Source organism: Aythya ferina, assembly GCF_964211825.1.
Source record: "Aythya ferina genome assembly, chromosome: 1".
NCBI classification, from domain to species: Eukaryota; Metazoa; Chordata; class Aves; order Anseriformes; family Anatidae; genus Aythya; species Aythya ferina.
In genome coordinates, this window is record NC_140296.1 from 121,701,898 (window position 1) to 121,720,533 (window position 18,636).

General features: G+C 45.1%; 1 protein-coding gene and 2 long non-coding RNA genes across 4 annotated transcripts in view; 1 reads left to right on the top strand and 2 right to left on the bottom strand.

The window, feature by feature from the left end:
* The window catches only part of IGSF11 (immunoglobulin superfamily member 11), a 94,475-nt gene extending 90,765 nt beyond the window's left edge, over window positions 1–3,710 (bottom strand). For both annotated transcript variants that reach the window (XM_084507278.1, XM_084507271.1), the window contains exon 1: window positions 3,575–3,710. In XM_084507278.1, the coding sequence (XP_084363404.1) occupies window positions 3,575–3,644 (70 nt within the window). In that variant the 5' untranslated portion in view covers window positions 3,645–3,710. The remainder of the gene's footprint in view (window positions 1–3,574) is intronic.
* LOC311430561 lies at window positions 1,992–9,327 on the top strand. The gene is made up of 2 exons (XR_014688871.1): window positions 1,992–3,186; window positions 8,971–9,327. It is a non-coding gene; the product is annotated as an uncharacterized lncRNA (long non-coding RNA).
* Window positions 9,328–10,999: 1,672 nt separating this feature from the next.
* LOC311426757 lies at window positions 11,000–18,052 on the bottom strand. Its single transcript, XR_014687004.1, has 3 exons — window positions 17,982–18,052; window positions 12,345–12,508; window positions 11,000–11,393 (listed from the first exon to the last, which is right to left on the bottom strand). It is a non-coding gene; the product is annotated as an uncharacterized lncRNA (long non-coding RNA).
* Window positions 18,053–18,636: the final 584 nt, after the last annotated feature.

Genomic DNA, 18,636 nt, shown 5'->3' on the forward strand with positions numbered 1-18,636 from the left:
GTATCACAATACAAACTCATCTCCCCAGCGGAGGCAGGAAAAAATGATTTCTAAGTTTCTTAATGAGTTGTTTATACCATACTTTGTATACCCATAATACTGGTGAGCAGCTAAATATAGCTGTTCTTGAGACACTTCGAGATCCTCAGAGAACAGAATCTTGCAGAATAAAATTGCATTTTAGGCAATACTGAAGGAAGAAAGATAACACACACACACACAAAAAGTTTCCAAAATAAGGGTAAAATAATGCCTATGTTAGAGACACAAGAGGTATTTAACGCATCTATACCTACCACTGGGGACCAAGGTCAGGTTGTGAGCAAAATGATTTATCTACACGTCACAAAACCACACAGCTTGACACAAATGGCAATCTGTTCCAAAAATGCATAAGCGTGGAAGAGCAAGGGACGGCCACGGTCCTCTCTTGTTGGGGCTGAGGACCTGGCGCTGGGTTGGGAAGAATATGTGAGCTAGCAATAGGGTGCTGCATGGCCAGAACTTCAACGCATAGCTAAAATTCAATAATAAACTCAATGTGGCAGGAGGTTGACTTCAAGTGAGGACCAGAAAGACCAGCCTGTGTGAAAAGTTGCAGACCAGCTGTTGTATGGATGCATTGCTGCTGGGCTCAAACACACACACACACACACACTGATACACAAGATCCAGCTGCAGTGGACTGTAGCACACTGACATCCAACCTGTTGTGATACAGTGTCACAGGATCTAAACACCAGGAGGCATTAAAAAAAAAAAAAAAAAAAAAAGTTGGTTCTGCAGTTTAGCTGTACCCGATGTGTGATTTCTAGCACATCTGAAAATTTGCAGCCTGCTATTTCTGGTGATGCAGCAGGATTGATTTGCAATCACAGGTTTGGTTTCAAAGCTCTAAACAGAATTCCCTCCCATCTTTCCATAAACTTCCCTAGGGAGCTTGAAAAGTATTATTTGCACAAAAGTTATTATGTTAATAATGCTTTAGAGGGAAAACAAAGACACTGCCCCTGCCCCAGCAGCATTAAAGATGGATATTATAAGCCCAATGAAAGCAGTCATCTAGCTCCAGTTAAAAAGAAACATTGCTATTTTACAAATTACAAAACAACGTAAGAAAATGGGGCTATAATACTTGATCGACAAAGTCTGATTGCATTTTATTGTAGGCATAAAGTGTGAGAATGACAAAATGACCTCCAGGGACCTTCTTTCCCAGCCACTTTTCATTTGTTTGGCATTGAGCATTTCTTCTGATTATACACTCTTCTGGTTCCTGACCCTTTAACTTTTAAACCTTTCACCTGTCATTCAGGTATCACTTTGTACATGATCCCATCATACCTTTTTTCTCTATCCTCAAAACCAATCTAGAGCCTCAGAAAGGAAAATCTCTCTTCCTAACCAGGCTTGGCAACTCAGACCAGAAATACACACCCTGACCTTCCACAAATGTTGTTTAGAAAAAACTCTGCCAATTTTATTTGAGCTTGCACAGTGCATGTCTGTTGCTTATACCTTATCAGGATTTTCTTTTCAAAATCAAGAACCACAAAAAATATAACCATATTTGTAACATACTGGGTAATACAGAAATAGCTACGTGCCATGGTTATTTTCATCCACCACCATCTTCTAAAGACTTTTGCTAAGACAAAACTTAAAAGCAAACTTGAGAGACAGGTGGTTCATTCAGGTCTTTTTAAGCCTTAAAGGGAAGTGCAAGAAAAAAAAAAAAAAAAAAAAAAAAAAAAAAAAAAGAATTACACTATTTCTGTGCTTAGCTGTCTCTATTGTCTCTATTGTCATTGTCCCCACATGCCCTCCACCAAAAAAAGAAAACCAAATATTGAGTCAATCTTTTTTTCTAAAGAGAAAATCAAATGCCCCTGTAGTTTTAACCTCGGATCTGGTTACACTTTGAGTTTTTTTCAGGGGTAGCACATCAACAGTAACACTGCATCACTTACGTGCCTATAACTGCAGTAGGAACAGTAACTTTTTAGGCAGTTACACTTTCACAACGCCTGCAAATAAAGAACTGTGGCACTGAGGACCTGAAAATGGAACTCACTAAGCACACTTTCCAAACCTAGAAAAGCATAAAAAGTAATCAAGCAGCATGAAGTGTGAAACAGCTGAGATTATTTGCTTCAATTAAAAGCTAATAAACTCCTTTTTCCTCTTCGAAGTCAGCAGGCGAAGTTTCCAGTTAATGCATGCAACTCCTAAATGTTTTCAGAGGATGGGACTCAGGGTGCCAGCTTTTGGGGCTGAGTCATTTGTGAAAAATCCACCTTGTCCAGCACCAGGCTCGCTTCTCGGTGGGTCCTGTCCGGAGGGGAATGGTCTGCTGCGCCTCTGTGCAGGGCGCTCAGAGTCAGGTACGGCTACCAAAGCTGCAGGCTCCATCCATCCTGATCCAAACTTCCAGAAAGTTTCTTGCAGACCTTGCTGAGGCATTTCTGGTGCTCTCGTGGGAGATCCCATCATGCCTGGTTGTTCTCTCACTCTCCTGGGGATCCCTTGCAGCAGGGTGCCCGCTTTGCCAGCCACAGAGGTGGCCAGCAGCACCCAGCTGGCTTGGTGGAGCTGTGCCCTGCTCACTGCTGGGCTGTCCTCTGCCAAATTACTTAGCAGACCTCTGCACGAATGAGCAGACCTTAAGAAAATTACTTTACAAACCTCTGTAAAACATAAGTGAGTAGGCCTGCCCTAAAGTTTGACGTTACTTGAAAGAAGGCATTGCTATCTGATCAACAGATGAGCCTGGAGGCTTTACACTTTGCAGGTTCTTCCTTCACCCTCACTGCAGCACCTCTAGGTGCTCTCCAGGGATGCACCAAGTGATGCGAGTGCCATCCTTCATAGGCGGTGTGCTTCCTCTCCCCACAGAGGACCGGGCTATGCACCTTGCTTTGCAAGGGCTTGTCGGGGAGGGAGGGGATGGAGAGGTCCGGGTCTTTCCACATCCCCAGAGATGGGGATGAGCTCAAGAAGCCGGCTGAGCGCTTGGGAGGAGGAGGCAACGGAGGCTGGAGTAGGGTCCTCGGGGGGTTCCCCAACCCCGAGGGGTGCTCGGTTCCCCAGGGGCCACGGAGGGCCCCGGGGCTTCCCGTCGGCATCTTGGCAGAAAGTTCCCTGCTGCCTCGGGGCCTGGAGGATAGCCCGGAGTTTCCCACCCAGGTGAGCTTGCAATGGGGCCAGGCCCTGCCAAGCGAACCTCTGCGAAGCCCAGACACTTTGGGGCAAGTTTCCCGGGCAGGTAAAACACAAATAACCAACGGTGCGAGCAAAATAAATACATTTTAAAAATGCTGCAGGGGAGGCGAGCGGAGCAGCAGCGCTCCTTCCCTGCCTGCCTGCCTGCAGCGCGCTCCTCGCCGCAGTCCCGAGCATCCCCGGCGGGACCTCCACCCTAAGTACCCCCCTTGGGCTCCGGGTACCACCGGGTCCCGGACACCAACCGGGCACCTCCGGGTGCCGGGCAACCTCCCGCATCCCCAGAGGTGCCGAGCTTCTCTCCCCGCCCGGTAGCCGCGGGCAGAAGCAGCAGCAGCAAGCACTCACTCACCTCGCAGCGCCAGGAGCGCGGCCAGGGCGGCCGGCACCCACCGCCCGCCGCCGGGCCGCCGCCGAGTCATGCCGGGCCGGGCCGGGCCGAGCCGGGCCGGGCCGGGGGCTCCCTCCTCCGGGCAGGGTGGGCGTCCAGCCCCGCCGCCCCCCGCCGCAGGTGCAGCCGCTGCCGCCGCCCGCTCGCCGCCCGCCCGCTCGCCGTCCCGGGACCGCCCCGCTCGCCGCCCAGGCTCCGCCGTGTCCCCGGCCCCGGGGACAGCACCAGGCCGGCCCGAGAGCGCAGCCTGGCGGCCCCGCGACGCCCCCGCAGCCGCCCGGGGGCTGCGGTTCTCAGAGCCGAGCCGTGCCGAGCCGCCCGCAGAGCATCCCGCAGCCCCCCGGCTGCGCTCCGGGCAGCCACGGGTTTTGGGGACGCCACCTTCCCCCGGGGGAGGGAACTGGGGATGTTTGGTCTGGGGAAGAGGAGGGTCGGGGGAGACCGTACTGCTCTCTGCAAGTACCTGGAAGGAAGGTGTGGGGAGCTGGGGTTGGTCTCTTCTCGCAGGTAACTAGTGATAGGACCAGAAAGAATGGCCTCAAGTAGCACCAGGGGAGGTTCAGGTTGGAAATGAGGAGACATTTCTGCTCAGAAAGAGCAGTCAGGCACTGGGACAGGTTGCCCAGGGAGGTGGTGGAGTCACTGTCCCTGGGGGTGTTCAAGGAAAGGTCGGACGTGGTGCTTGGGGTCATGGTCTAATGGATGACGTTGGCACTATTGGTGATGCTTGGACCAGATGATCTTGGAGGTCTTTTCCAACCTTCATGATTCTATGATCACTAGTGCTTCTCCGACCCAGGACCTACATGGAAGAAGAGGGTAGAAGCACACAGGTGATGATTTGGGATGGTCTGCATGGAACCAGTCATTGCCACAACACCCAGCATGAATGCTGCTGGCTTGTTGTTTAAAGGTGTGGGGCACCCCAACTCCAGTGCTCAAGAGAGTGGGGGGCACAAGCGTCCAGGACCCCTAAAAATGGGACCAACTTATTTCCAAAGCGAACGAGACAGCTGTTGGAGTTGGAGCCAAGTATCACTGTGTAACACAAGAATCACCAGGAAGCTGTGTCATCCAGGGTCACGAGCTTAAGTAATTGCAGTCCTCGAGGCTACATGGAAAATCAGTCAATCAAAACCCAGCATCCAAGACATCAAGTGTGCACATAGAGGGTGGGAAAGGAGGAAAGAAGCCCTTTAGAAATTTATGGCAGTCATCCGGGGAAAGGATCAAGGCAGAGAGCTTGCACAGATGAGCTCCTTGTGCATGCCCAGCTCCCTATCCAAGTCTCACCAAGTTAGTTTTGCTTTCCAAAAATAAGCAGTGTGGTTAGGAAAATCCTCCAAGAATTCAGCGCAGCATATGACTGTTTCATTCCACTACCCCATCAAAGCATAATCCTGCAGCCTTTACATCCTGCAGGGATGCTAAGTCCACTTCATGCAGCTTCTCCCTACCTCCTTCACAGACAGAGGCCCCGCAAGCAATCCCACATCCAGCCTACCCTACTGCCCACGTTTCTCTCTCCTCATTTTCCCCCAAAGCTGCATTTATTTGTTTATTTATTTATTTATTTATTTTATGTGGCTGTACTCTGACCGAGAAGGGGGGAGCTGCACCTGGGAGTGACTATGACAAGCAAAAGCATACAGGGTTAGCAGAGCAGAAATGACTACAAGCAACAGGAAAAAGAGAAGTTGGTGGTTGTGGAAATAGGTGAGTGGGAAACTGGTTACCATCTAACTGGCCTGGGTTAAGTTCTGCCTTGCCCAGCATCAAGCTTTGGCACACTTTTACCAGAGGACTACGTAAAAATGTCACTCCAGCAGCCCAGATCTACTAATTTTCTTGGTTCCAGGAGGAAAAACAACAACAATAGTTGACCGACTGTCCTCACCAGACAGTAAAGCCCCTGCTGACTCCCATGTGTGCTGGGATTTCATGCAACGAAGGCTGGTACCATGTGTCAAGAAGGCACTGCATGGTGACTCAGGAGATGGAGCCACTGCCTCTTTTCAGCTCTGCCAGGTGCCTGCTGTGTGTCCTCAGGCATCAAACCTGACCATGTGGGCAGTCTCATAGGCTCAGCATCCTTGCAAAATGCCCTCTGTGGCAGCCCTGCCACAGGCAGCAGGGCTGAGAGAGAGTTTTGCTCCATTAAGGCAGCAACATAAAAGCCAGCTCTTGGCAAAGGTCAAGCAGCTGAGGCACAGCACTTGGGAAGAGCAAAGGAGAGTTGCAGCCCAGGTGTTTCCCCTGCTCTCTGTCAATACAGGGCCTGAAGATTTCTCGGAGTCCCTCAGACTAGTTTTCTTTCCTTAAATGACCTGTTTTTAACCTAGAAAGAGCATTTAGGAACATGTTGTTCTTATTGATCAGCAGTGGCACCAGGAGACCACCATCCTCGTGGGTACATACAGCAACCACCTGGAGGGAGGCAAGGGGTACGTCTGTGTTCCTAACTGCAACAAGAGCCCATTAAGGCTTCTTGTCAAACATAATCCTTCAACAAAATTAAAAGAAAAAAGTGCACAGTGCATTGGGCACAGTGGCTTGCTGCTACACTCACTCCTTCAGATAACTTCAACAGATTAAAAGATGCAAAGATAAATCAAGCAAAAAGAGGAAAAACTGCATACTCTCCCTAGGAGTGCCGCACTGCTTTCCTGATCTGCCAAGACTTGGAAGCTTTCTTGACCTAATGGAAATAAGTGTGGTTTTGAGTATAAGGACACACTGCATTTGGCAAATGCCACCCCAGCTCGCCTTGGACTGCTCCTTGTACCCTGCTGTGCATCAGCTGGCAGGTAAACAGCCAAGATCAGCTCACCCTGCACAGTGGCTGAATTAATGTACTTCCTAAAGAGCACAGCGAACATAATGTTAATCAAGAGCCTGGTGGTCAGAGGAAGCTTTTCTGCCCAGAATGGACCCAAATGACTCCCTTCTGATTCAAGCTGGTAGGAGCAGGGAATATTTTCATCACCTTCAGGGGCTGGTCACTGCAACAGATACTGTGTCATACCTGCATAACACAGTGACACAGCAAGTGACTTTAGCTGCTTCTTGCTGCAACTGAAAGAACAATCTGCTGCAGAAGGATGGAGCAGCCCCAGGGAATAATAGTCTTCAGATGCACCAGTCAGTCCTCTCACCCTGGGCCCCACTCCACCTTGCCGCTATTTCCAAAAATAGCCTGCAGACTGTACAGAAAGGACGTGGGCAATGCGGAATTGTTCCTGGAACTCTGAATTTCTACTTGGGTTGCCCTTGAGTTTGCTCCAAAATATTAGGCTTATGCCAACCATTTATTTAGTGAGTGCAGCATACCCCAGCTGGTTGGATGCTAGAGCTATGAGTGGACATATTCGCTGCTCCAGCGGTCTGATTTCCCATCAGTGAGTGTAGACCAGTTCCTTGGCATGATAGAACAGCATTTTGTGGACAGAGGAGACAAGTTTGCAATATCCCAAGCATCAGATGCTGGCCAGTGACCACTACAAGGCTCAGGTGTTTCACATCACTCATGACAACAGACATGGGTTCCTTGCACTGAGTGGCCAAGATATTTGCCAAGGCTTTACATGCTAGGCTGGGCAAGGACACAGAGAGACAAATGAAACCACTCCCACCTGTCTTTTCTTTTGAAAGAATTATGATAAGTAATGCAATTCTCATGTCTCAGGGAAAAACATTGTCCTGAAACCAATTTGGAAAGAAGTTTGTCTTTTTTTTTCCAGGAAGGTTTTTTTTTTTTTTTTTTTCTTCTTTTTCTTTTCCTCTAACATGGCTCCATGAAACCCCAGTGGGGATACAGTTGGGTTCAAGATCTCTGTTAGGTGCCAAATCTTACATCACCTTTGTTATCTCCCAGCTTGTTATTGGGTAATCTATTGTCAGATAGGAATTTATTGAAGGTGACATTGCTTATAAATTGATCAAAATCAGCTTCAGTGAAGTGTCCTTCCAAGCTATAAAGAGATGGATAAAATTTACTCAGTTGATCATTAATAACTTCAGAGTCTCTGGAATTGGTTATCTCATTTTGACAGAGGAAATGGAGTTTGCAGATTGAACTGTTTTAATCCTATCTGAAAAGAAATATGACAGACCTTCAGAGATACACCCAATTAACTATCTCCATACCTTTCCAATAAAACAAAATAAAACAAAAACCTAGATTTATTTAGGTGAACATCTGTGTTTATACAAGACTGTTGTCACTAACCAGAAGAAAAACCAGAAATACTCTTGTCAACTCCTCTGTCCCTGCAGGTTTTTTTTTCCCCTGGCCTCAGAGTTAGTTACATTGAAATATTACTGTCCCAAGTACAAAAGTTTGTTTCTCAAAAGCCTGTGCACTAGAATTAGCAGGAGTAATAGGTATGTACTGTCTTGCCATCATTTGTCCTCTGCCTGCAGTCAGGTGCAACCCAGTCCATTGCACCACCAACAAAGGCTTTCTGGCAAGAGCTGCCCATGTTTCCAGCTGTGCAACGGTCAGGGCATCTTCATCCCTACCTCGGTGATGACCTGATGATGTGTCAGCCATCTGGCAAGACCTCGGTTATATCTGAGTAAAACCAGCCCCAAAATAACAGACAAATTACCGCACCCCTTGACTGCCAGATGGTACAAGATGTGTCCATGGAAACCTGGTGGGTTAGGCGTACTTTCAAACTTCTTGGTGCTCTTCCTTAGCATCATGGCCAATAGGTGCATCTGCTTCCCCTCACCACTTAGGTTTCTGACCACCCTGGAGAATTCCAACGTGATTTGAGTCAAGCCAGAATCTTTTCCTGTCTCTCTGTCTTTTCTACATCTTCTGAGTTTTCCCTGGCTGCTCCCACAGCAGAAGCAAGCCTCATCTGCAACATCTCCTCCCTCCCTGCCCAGAGACCCCCTGCACTTCAGCATACACCTACAAAGCTAAAGCTTGTCATTCAGAATATTGAAATCCTTTATTTCCCTCTTGTGCCTCTCCTCCATACCTGGTCCATGCAGACATATTTGCGACAAATTGCTCCCCAAGGCTTCAATTAAATAATTTCTCTGGATGTGCTGTTTTTTGCTGTGGTTAACAACTGCCCGTTGTACCTTGTCAGACACATTCTGCAACCCCTGTTAGCAAATGGTGGATTCTGCATCCTCATAAAAGCATTTCATAATACTGCCATTTACATAATAACTTTCTAAATTGTACATCGACAGACTTCCCCAAATCATTACAGTAGGTGAATTAAATCTTCCACTAAACACCAGCAAATGGTGGTAATGACAAGTCTTCTAAGTAGCACACCCCATAAAGCTCAGAAAATGAAAATCAATCACTCTTCCTTTTTTTTTTTTTTTTCCAGAACTGCTGAAAGAATTTATTACACACAGCTGTGACGGAAAATAAATAGATGGTGAAACTGAGAAGCAATACACTGAAGTTAGGACTCATGTGGACGTACTCCTGCCGTTGCGATACAAAGTGGGTCTCAGAGAATTTTGCAGATTAGAAGTGCTGCTGTAGCTGTGATGGTCTCAAGATATGTGAGTCACAATAACTTCTGCAGAGAAGCAATAACTTTTACTAGACTGGCTGATGTAGCTGGAAAATAGCAACATGCTTTTGGGCACATTGACCTGAAGAAGGGCTTGCATGCCTGAAAACTCATCTGTTTTTTCCCTATTGCATCCACTGGTCTAATAAAAGATATTGCAGCTTCCTACTGTTCTTAACTGCTTCATGTTTGTTGGCAGCTAGTAACCATACAAAACTTATTTTCAGCCCCTTAACTTGCTTTTTCTTGTATGGGGAGTAAAAATGAATGAAGAGACCTGGGAAATGAGAGGCTGAAATGCCTGTGCCAATGAACTTACAGCCACTTTTCTTAATCCTGGGGTTGCTAACAGGGCTTTTGATAAATTGTATTTTAATAACATACTGTATCAGAAGTTACTTTTACAAGTCATCTAGAAAAGCCAGAGTTATGCAAGGAAATGGTAAAAACACAGGAATGTACAGGACTGTCTGGAGAACATGGGGCAGATTTCCATGTCCTGTAAATGGTGATTTTGACAAGCCCACAGAACAATGCAGGTATCTCTGTAGCACCCTTACCACCTCTCTTGATTCAAGAGGGTTGCTTGGCTTAGGGAGTCCAATATTGCCTACACTACTCTGCAGCTGAGCTGTTGTACCAAGGTATGAGACAGCTCGGATATTTGGTATCCACAGTGCAAACTATCCATAGATGAAAGAGGTGGTCCATGCAGCAACTAGGGGTTATGTATTATTGGTCTAAAGGTCAATTTGAGCAAGGTTCCCCTGGTGGAATGAGTTTTCCATGTATAAAGCATGATGCTACTTATTAACATCATACCAAAGTCCCTGATAAATTTTGGGGAGCATGCACCTCACCCCTGTCCATCATTGCTTCCCTCCAAAAAGTGCTTAGGATCTTGATTGAGGGTCTGCCTCAATCCTTCAACACATCCCAAGGGCTTCTGTTCAGAAGTGACATAAGAATAAAACAACGTAAGAATAAAACAGACACTTGCACTTCTACACAACCTGTTAGCTAACATCTCTAGTTGCTTGTGCTCCGCTGCAGACTAACGAAGCCTCTCCTTGTAGCAACATTTGCTGCGGTGCAGGGAAGCTGCCCTGAACCCATGCCAGCTAATCTTCCTTTCACCTGTTCTGGAAGGAGTCTAAGCCACCCTGTAAATCACTGCTGAGAGGAATGCAAATTTCCAAGCTATTATTGACAGCGTTGCCTGCCGTTGCTTAGTGTTAGCCATGGGCCACGTGGTATTTGTCAGAGTGCACGGTGCCTGAGGAGTAAAGAGTGTCTTAGATGTGGATGAATTTAGCTCTGTTGAACGTACTGCTTTGGCACAACAAGTCTGTTATGCGGGGCAGGATGTGCATAATTCACATTAGCCTGGGCCAGGAAGGGTTTTTTTCACGGCAAAGGGAGATGGACAGCAGTCTTTCCTTAGAGACTTGACTGTGCTCACAGCGTAATAGGACTGCTGACAGGTGGGTCCATCAGGCCAGAGTTTAGGCCAGAGAAGAAAGTGTTAGGGCTGACTTAAGGACAGCAGGAAGGAGTCAGCTCAGCCCTCAGCAGAACCTGGAGCCAATGTCTCCTAAGGTCCTGTACCAAGAGCTGCTTTCAGTGAGGAGAGCAATAGCTCCATCTCTAACACAAGGCAGATTTTCATCTCCCAGCACAGTCACACAAAGATGGAAGGTGAATTTACAAAACATGTTCACCAATGCTCTTTTAAATGCCAGTTTAGGGATTATAATGTCGGGGTCCACTTTATTTAGCTACCACAGGGCAAAGCATTGCCTCCCTGTGTTGCATGAGGGCTTTTAAATGAGTTGGCTTAAAGCAAGGTCTGTAAGCACCCTTTTCATGCTTAGATGGATGGCTCAGACACTGTAGTCCCAAGCAAAGGGAGTGTTAACTGCTAGGAGGTTTTGTTGCTGAATCTACTCCCAACCAATTTTTGTTTCCCTTTATGTACATAGCGAGACATTTTCTTCTCCCTCCATTGCACAAAACCATCATTATAGCTGGCAATTACAGCACCAACACTGAAAACTCAGCAGGCTCACAGAGTGTAGCGTCCTCTCGGTCTGAAGCACGTTTTCTCCAGGTCAGTGCAGGAATGCGGCTAAAGTCCTGCTATTATGCCTTCATCTGTGAACGCAGGACTTGGGTCTCCAGAGCGGAGATGTCAGCCTGGCACCTTCCCTCACTGCTGCATTCATTTAGCACTGTTTAAAAAATGTATGCTTAAAAAGCAAAGTTTGGTTGTTTAAGTGCAAGGGAAAGTCTCTTAATTAGCACTCAAATCAAAAGAAGGGGTGAAATGAAGGAAAAGCGTAAAGTGATTTAACATTTTCAAGTGAATTTCCTGGCCCTTCCACCCCCCCTCCATCTCCTTTTTTTTTTTTTTTTTTTTTTTTTGCTGAAACTACCGAGACGACAGCCCCTTTGGACCAGTTTGGACTGAAGAGTGCTGTCTGTAAAGCACTACACGGGGACTGCCAGTTCATTTCATCCTGACTGCACTGATTTATACCAGTGCCCGGTCAAGGATTAAACCCTCCATCAAATTTTAACAGCCCCTTGTCCCTTTAACAGTCCGATTTTGAGCAGGAACCCTTCTTAGACCCTGGATGTCTCTATGGTAACACAACAAGATCGTTTTGTTCTATCTCACCGCATTGTGTGCATATTGAAAAGCACAGTTAAGATATTTTGAAGTGGAGAGTCCAGATCAGCCAATTCTGAAGCCTCACAAGAAAAATGATTATGCAAATTAAACTCCTAAAGGTGAATGGAAATGAATGCTTTCAACAACAATACGGGTACAGTATGAGAAATGAGAGCAGCGGTCTCAGTGAGGTGCCTCGCTCAGCAGCACAAAACCCACTACACCACTCGCCTCACTTTTTGCTTATCTTTGCAAAATGGTCTGAGACAGAATGGGTCACACTGGCAAAAGCATTTCTCGGTTTTGGGGCTGGCATTCCAGCACAGCAGAGACTGAGCGCAGCCACTGCATGCAGAAGGAGAGTCTCGGGGATCTTAACAGTGTTCCTCTCACATTAATAAATAAATAAATAAAAATAAAGATGGAAAAGGACAGATGCAGCAAGTAGAGCCCTGAGCTCAGGGACAGACTAATAGAGACAGTAATTTAAAAGTTTGCTTGCCCCCACCTTTGGGAAAACTGCATCTCACATATTTTCCTCGTGCTGTCTGACTTGCAGTTGGTGGCTGTCTGTGGTATTTCTCACTTGCTGGTTTCTCCAGAAAACATCCCAAAAGGATCTTGGTCTAGTGGGATACTGCACGTTAGGAGGGCAGAAGAACATGTTTCATGCTAGAGGGCACAAAGCAGAGACAGAGGAAGTTCTTACCCCTTCCAGTCATTGTTCCTTTCCTATTTTTTTCATAGCTATCATCCACCTGCTGACTGCCATTGTTGCATTCAAATTCTCATTACAGACAATATGGAAATGAGACTTATATATAAATCCAATAATTTATTACCAGTGTAATTGAAATCTTAACAGTCTAATCAAAGAAAAAATATATGCCCAGACCTCATTATTGCAGGGGAAAAAGAAAAAAAAAAAAGTAAAGAAGGAATAATATTACCTGGAAAAAGTCTAAGTGATAATACATTTAAACTTACTTTACACAATATTCCTGGCAAACACCCTCCCCTTCGTTTTTCAGGGCAGAGTACGATGCTAGTACGTTCTTTCCCCTCCATCTAAGGTCCATATGGAGAGGTTTTTACACATTTTCTAGCAATGTTTTACACCTTACTCCTTCTTCCTTGGTCTGCAAGTCCACACTGCATCCAAATTTACTACACATAGAGAGTTTTATGCATGTTGGATTTCATTCTGTTTTATTTTTGATAACCTTAAGACTGCTTTTGCCCATCTCTGAGGTTCACATTTCTTTGTCTCATCTCTGGTGAGTTGCTTACAGACCTAGGATGTCCAGTGTTATCCTGCACCCTCTATCTTATCACCCCATTCTTATTCTCCTCTGCTCTGCATTCTCTGCTCCCTCTTTCAAGGTCTGTGTTATTACACTGTGCCTGGATTTCTCTGTACTGTATCAGGAGCAGGGCATATATGACCTCTAAACAAAGCTATCCTTTTGAAAACTGGGAGCTCCCAAAAGATAAGAGGTAGCAGCAGTTGGGTAGATGGTCAGGGACAGCACGTTCTTTTGGGGGGACACGTAGTCCTTCATATAGGACTGGAGAACTAAGGAATTCTCCAGACTTTCTGGAAGTGGATTGGAGTTGTCAGTTTGGTAGCACAGATTCAACTCTATTTAGCTAAATTAAGCCCTTAATAATAAATTCACTTTTTTCTTCATCTGTGTGTTCTTCAAAGGCATGCACTCGACCAACCTATGGGGGGCCTCATTACCAGTAGCCCCTTGGGGTGAAACTGGAAAATGAATATGAAATAAATCTGAGAAGTCCTAGTTACTGCTCCCAGTATCATTTGCTGCGTCCAAATACGTCTAAAACTGGAGCTTTTACATAGGCCAGATGCAAGTGCTTCAACTGAATTTTTAGCAAAAGTGTTTTTACTCATATTGCATCTTTTTGTGGAGTGATTTTAGTCCTAGTGCTTCTCAAATAAAGAAGGGGTTTGAAAGTTGTTTTTTTTTTTTTTTGTTTTTTTTTTTCTTCTTAAAGCTTTGAATTTAAAAAATGTTGCCTATAAGGTGACTAAGTTGAGGAAAAAAAAATAATAGAAAAAGAGTAACTTTTTAAAAACACTTCTTACTTCAAAAATAATTAGCAAAATCACAATTTCAGCAGGGTCAACATTCACCTCAGACTAGATTGCTCAGGGCTTTGACCAATCAGTTCTTCAAAACCCCCAAGGACACAGACTTCACAACCTCTCTGGGAAACCCGTTCCAGACATTAATTACCTTCAGTAAAGAGCTTTTTCCACTTTCTTGATGACCTGCATGGATGCATGGAAAGATGGCTCTTTGGTCCCCCGATCCCATCCTTCTCCAGGCTGAAGAAGCCCAGGCCCGCATTTGCATGTGGTAGTGAATCAAAACCTTTAGATTGAACTTAAGTGCTGTTGCAGTGATATGTTTTAGTCATCAGATAGTCAGAACAAGTTTATACTGATACAGGGCATGCTAACTAAACTGAAGTTGTCTCGGAGTGGTGTATGAACTAACACAGTTTAAAAAAAAATAAAATGTACATATGGCAGGCAAGGTCTAAGTGACTTTCCTGGACTTACGCTGAAAGACAATGCAGGCACTACTGCCTGGGCACTGGGTTTACACTTCTACAAAAGGTTGCATTTGGACTTCTTACATTGACTCCTGAGCCTGCCTCTAGAGGCTCAGGGCAGCTTTTTATGAAGTATCCTCCCCCACCCATTCATCTCCCAGTTTAACATGCCACAAATTTCTTCTGCGTATAGAAATGTTATCAGCTCCAGTTACCAGGGATACTATGTTCTATAATGGTTTCAAAGCGGTGTCATCTCCAAGGATGAATCCTTCTCCTGAACAAGAACAAGGCAGCTGGCTTTCTCTAGGAAAAGAAAGGTGAAGAGCTACAAACCATATTTTTCAGAAGTGTTTCATAAATCGGACACTGATGTTGTGAAGAGACAGGAGCACAGTCTGTGTCTTAGCTGTACCAGCAGGATCACAGGGCCACAGAGCAGACCTTGATCCTGTCACCCAAACAACACTGGCTGTTAATTCTTTCCTTCTTACTCCCATTCCTCATTGCTCACACATTGCTAGTAAAACCAGAGGACTGTGCAATGGTGCATTCATGTCTTTGGAGTCAAACTTTCAAACCTTCCACAGTGAATTAAATAACGGCAGCAAGTAACATGCAACCAAGGGCCAGAATATGCCTTGGCCTGCAGCCCAATAAATGAATCCTTAAGGATCTGGTGTCTCACTTCCACACAAATATAGCACTGCAGTCTTCTCTGCTCATTACCAATATAGCCCGAAATACTGGGGAAGACTACAGGAAAACAGACACTTGGCAGAGACGTGAAGTTATTTCCCTGCATGGTGATTTATGCAGCGATACTTCCTAAATCGCTAACACAGGGAGTACAAGCTGTGCAGCGAACAGTAGCCCCGAGGCGTGACACGGAGGTGCACAGCGGAGCTCCTACAGCAGCCTTGCAGGTCCTACAGACAGACAGGTACAACAGTGAGGTCTTCATTGCAGTGACAGCAACGTGGGGGCTTGGACTAAAATCCACTTAGCAATATTTATTTATTTTGGGGGAGGAAGGTGTTGCTGCCCCCAAGTGCAAAGGGACAGCAGTTTATTCTAATCCTGCTTTCCCTGCGTGCTTTCATTAGGCTGCTAAATGTGGACACATTGCAAAGGCAGCTAACGTCCTCACAGGACGCAGGAGCTCCAGCCTAGCTAGTTTTCTTCATCTCCTCGGTCATGCCTGTAATGAGGCACGGTGACCTGTTTCTGACTGGGACAGACTGTTTGCTTTTCAGGCAAAAATCACCTTTTCCGTAGTCCTGTGTTACAATTTCAGTCCACCAGAAGGCAGAAATGCACTCATTGCTCAAAGCAAAACTTCAACATCTGGTGACACTGGCACCCCAAAATCCCATCACCTACAGCATAACCAGAAATCAACCTTTGCAGTTCTCCACCTGCCCTCTTAAAAAGCCTTCCTCTGCTCATTTTTTCCTGGAACCAAGCTTGGCCTCCATGAGGAGAGGGAATGGTTACAAAGACAGAAACGGAGGCATTTATGGAAATGAATGTCATGAATTTATTAAGCAATTTATGTCATGAATTCATTAAGCATGAAAGCTTCAGAAGTCCACTATTTCATTAGTGAGCAGCACTGCTTTCCAGAATGGTCTCAGCGTTTCTCAGGTGCTCTCTCTTTCATTGTATCTTTATTTCTGATTGTGCAGCACCAAGCATGCTGGGCCTGAAATTCAGGTGTAGTACTCCTCGTCTTTACAGCCACAGAAATAAAGAATGTGATATGCCTAATTGGAGGTGTTATCCAGGCTATAAATTATACAATCCTGTCAAAACTGAATTAATCATGTACCTTTCACCAGCTCAGCTGTACTCTACCCATTAATCCATCTTCACTGAGATCTATTCTAGTGTTACAAACAACTCATCAGTTTCAAAGGCATTTCTCCCCAAACCATCCTTACTCAGGACAGACAAGATTCAGATTCAGCCTTGGGTTAGTGATGCTTTTCTAGGCATTAAAACCCTGTACAACAAAAACTGTCTCATCTTTAATGCCTGATGGTCATGAAGGGATAGAAACAGGAGGTTAATGCTATTAGAGAAGGGCAATTCCCAGCTACACAAAGGGGACACGTCCTGAAAAGACTCAAGATTTTAATGCTATGACATTTTTGTGCATAGAAATGCATTTGAGTCATTTTTAATGGTTGCACAGCTAATTTCCCTTTGAGTTCTCCACAGCTGGATTCATTGAAATGGAGGCAACTGCGTTCACAGTGGTAGTATTGTAGTTGTGAAGGCTTTAGGCTGTAGATGACACAAAGTTTGAAAGGAAAGGAATTATTTTTTATTAGATCAGCTAAGAGATGGAAAAATCACACAATCTTTTGGGCACACAAAGCCTTCTTTAAGATTAAAAAAAAAAAAAAAAAAATCTCTGGATTTGAACACTAGGGAGCAAGGGAGTGGAGATTTGTTCCAATAAGCCTTTTAAGATTGCTAAAATATTCCTTTTTTTTTTTTTTTTCTTCCCGCAAAAGCTGTTAGTTGGCATGTGATGGGGTAAAGAGTCATCAGGGCTACTTTAGGATGAGTCACACAAGTGAGTTACACTTCAGGACTCATGAAGAACAACTCCACCCCAACTCATTACAAAAAAACTTATCTGGTACACAACTTACCCGCATACATACATCAGAGTGCACAAATGACTTTCCCTCTCCAGCTGAAACTAAGCATCAGCAGGCCACTCTTGGCTAAGAGAACAAGTGGTTATTCCCAAAGGACACCTTTTTTTGCTATAGTTCAGTTGACTTGGGTGGTTTTGGGGGGAGAGCTGTTTCTAAATAAATAAATAAATAAATGCAACAAATGCAGACATGAAGAGAAGTGTTACACATTTAGGAAGGCAGAAGAGAAGCTGAAGTAAAAGAAAGTCACAGATCCAATTGCCGGTCCTAATTTTTACAGTGATTGGGAAGTACGTAACAGACATGGTTCCATGTTTCTCCAAAAGAGGGCAAGCTCAGCTCTCCAGAACCCATTGTGAGAAGAAACAGAGTTGCTTCTAGAGGACAGTAATGGCAGGAAAAAAAAAAAAAAAAAAAAAAAAAAAAAAAAAAAAAAAAAAAACACTAGTTACAGCAATCATGTACCTTTAGGTGGGGAAGGCAATGAGACTTAACTTGGAAAGATCATGTATTAAATATATCCTCAGTCAGCCTGAGACAAAAGTTTTTTGGACTTTTCCACATGTAAGGTATAAGCACTCCCTGCTAAATTGGCATTTCTTGGGCTCTGCAGAGTCCTTACACTCAGAAGAAGGGAGAAAAAAAACTCTCATTCAAGATGACATTTGAGTTGAATTGAACACTCAGACATGCAAAGGCTCTGGCAAAAAGTCACTTACCTTTGTGCTCCAGGCACTGCACAGTATTTTCAGGCTGATTGGGAAAATACTACCCCAGTATGGGGCTCAGAAATGTCTGCAGCTACCCACCAGTGAGTATCACATATACACAGTGAAATGAAGCAAAGTAGAAACCCCATAAGCTAAACCAGAGAGAAAACCCTTGCCCACCTTTTCCCAAAGCAGACGGTGCTAGGTAGCTTCTCTGGGCTGGAGCTGCAGCAGGACCTTACCCCAGGAACTAACTTTTTTTTTTTTTTTTTTTTTTTTTTTTCCCTGTTATTTAAGCAGGTCCATTGACACTAGAGATGACCCAACCCAGTTTCACAGTTGGCCCAATTTGTATAATAGCAACCATTGGTAAAGCTGCAAAGGAAGACTTTCGAGGCTCTATTGCCTGCCTCTATTAACAGCATTTCCTCATTTAGCTCTCACAAGTTTCCTAGCAACACCCTTGCATGCACATTAACACATATATTAGATCTTGCAGAGACACCTGTGGAAGAATCAGCTATGGTGAAGGGCTGGAAAACTTTGCTTTTATGTTGACTTTGAGGGGAAATCAATTTGCTTCAAGAAGCAAAACTCTTCGAGAGAGCAAAGGCTACCCACACACTAACGAGACATTTGTAAAACCATGGAGCTCTCTTAGTGAAGGGGCAACCTGTTGCATACGATTTCATTATCGGCAGCTGCTAGGTAAGAAGGCAGTGGGTTATCCTTTCCCTGCAGCTTTCAAAGAAGGCAGCTGTCAATACACAGAATAAAGCTCTGAATAACACATAAAGAAGCCCAAGAAGGTAGACAGTCAGACAGTGGACACAGG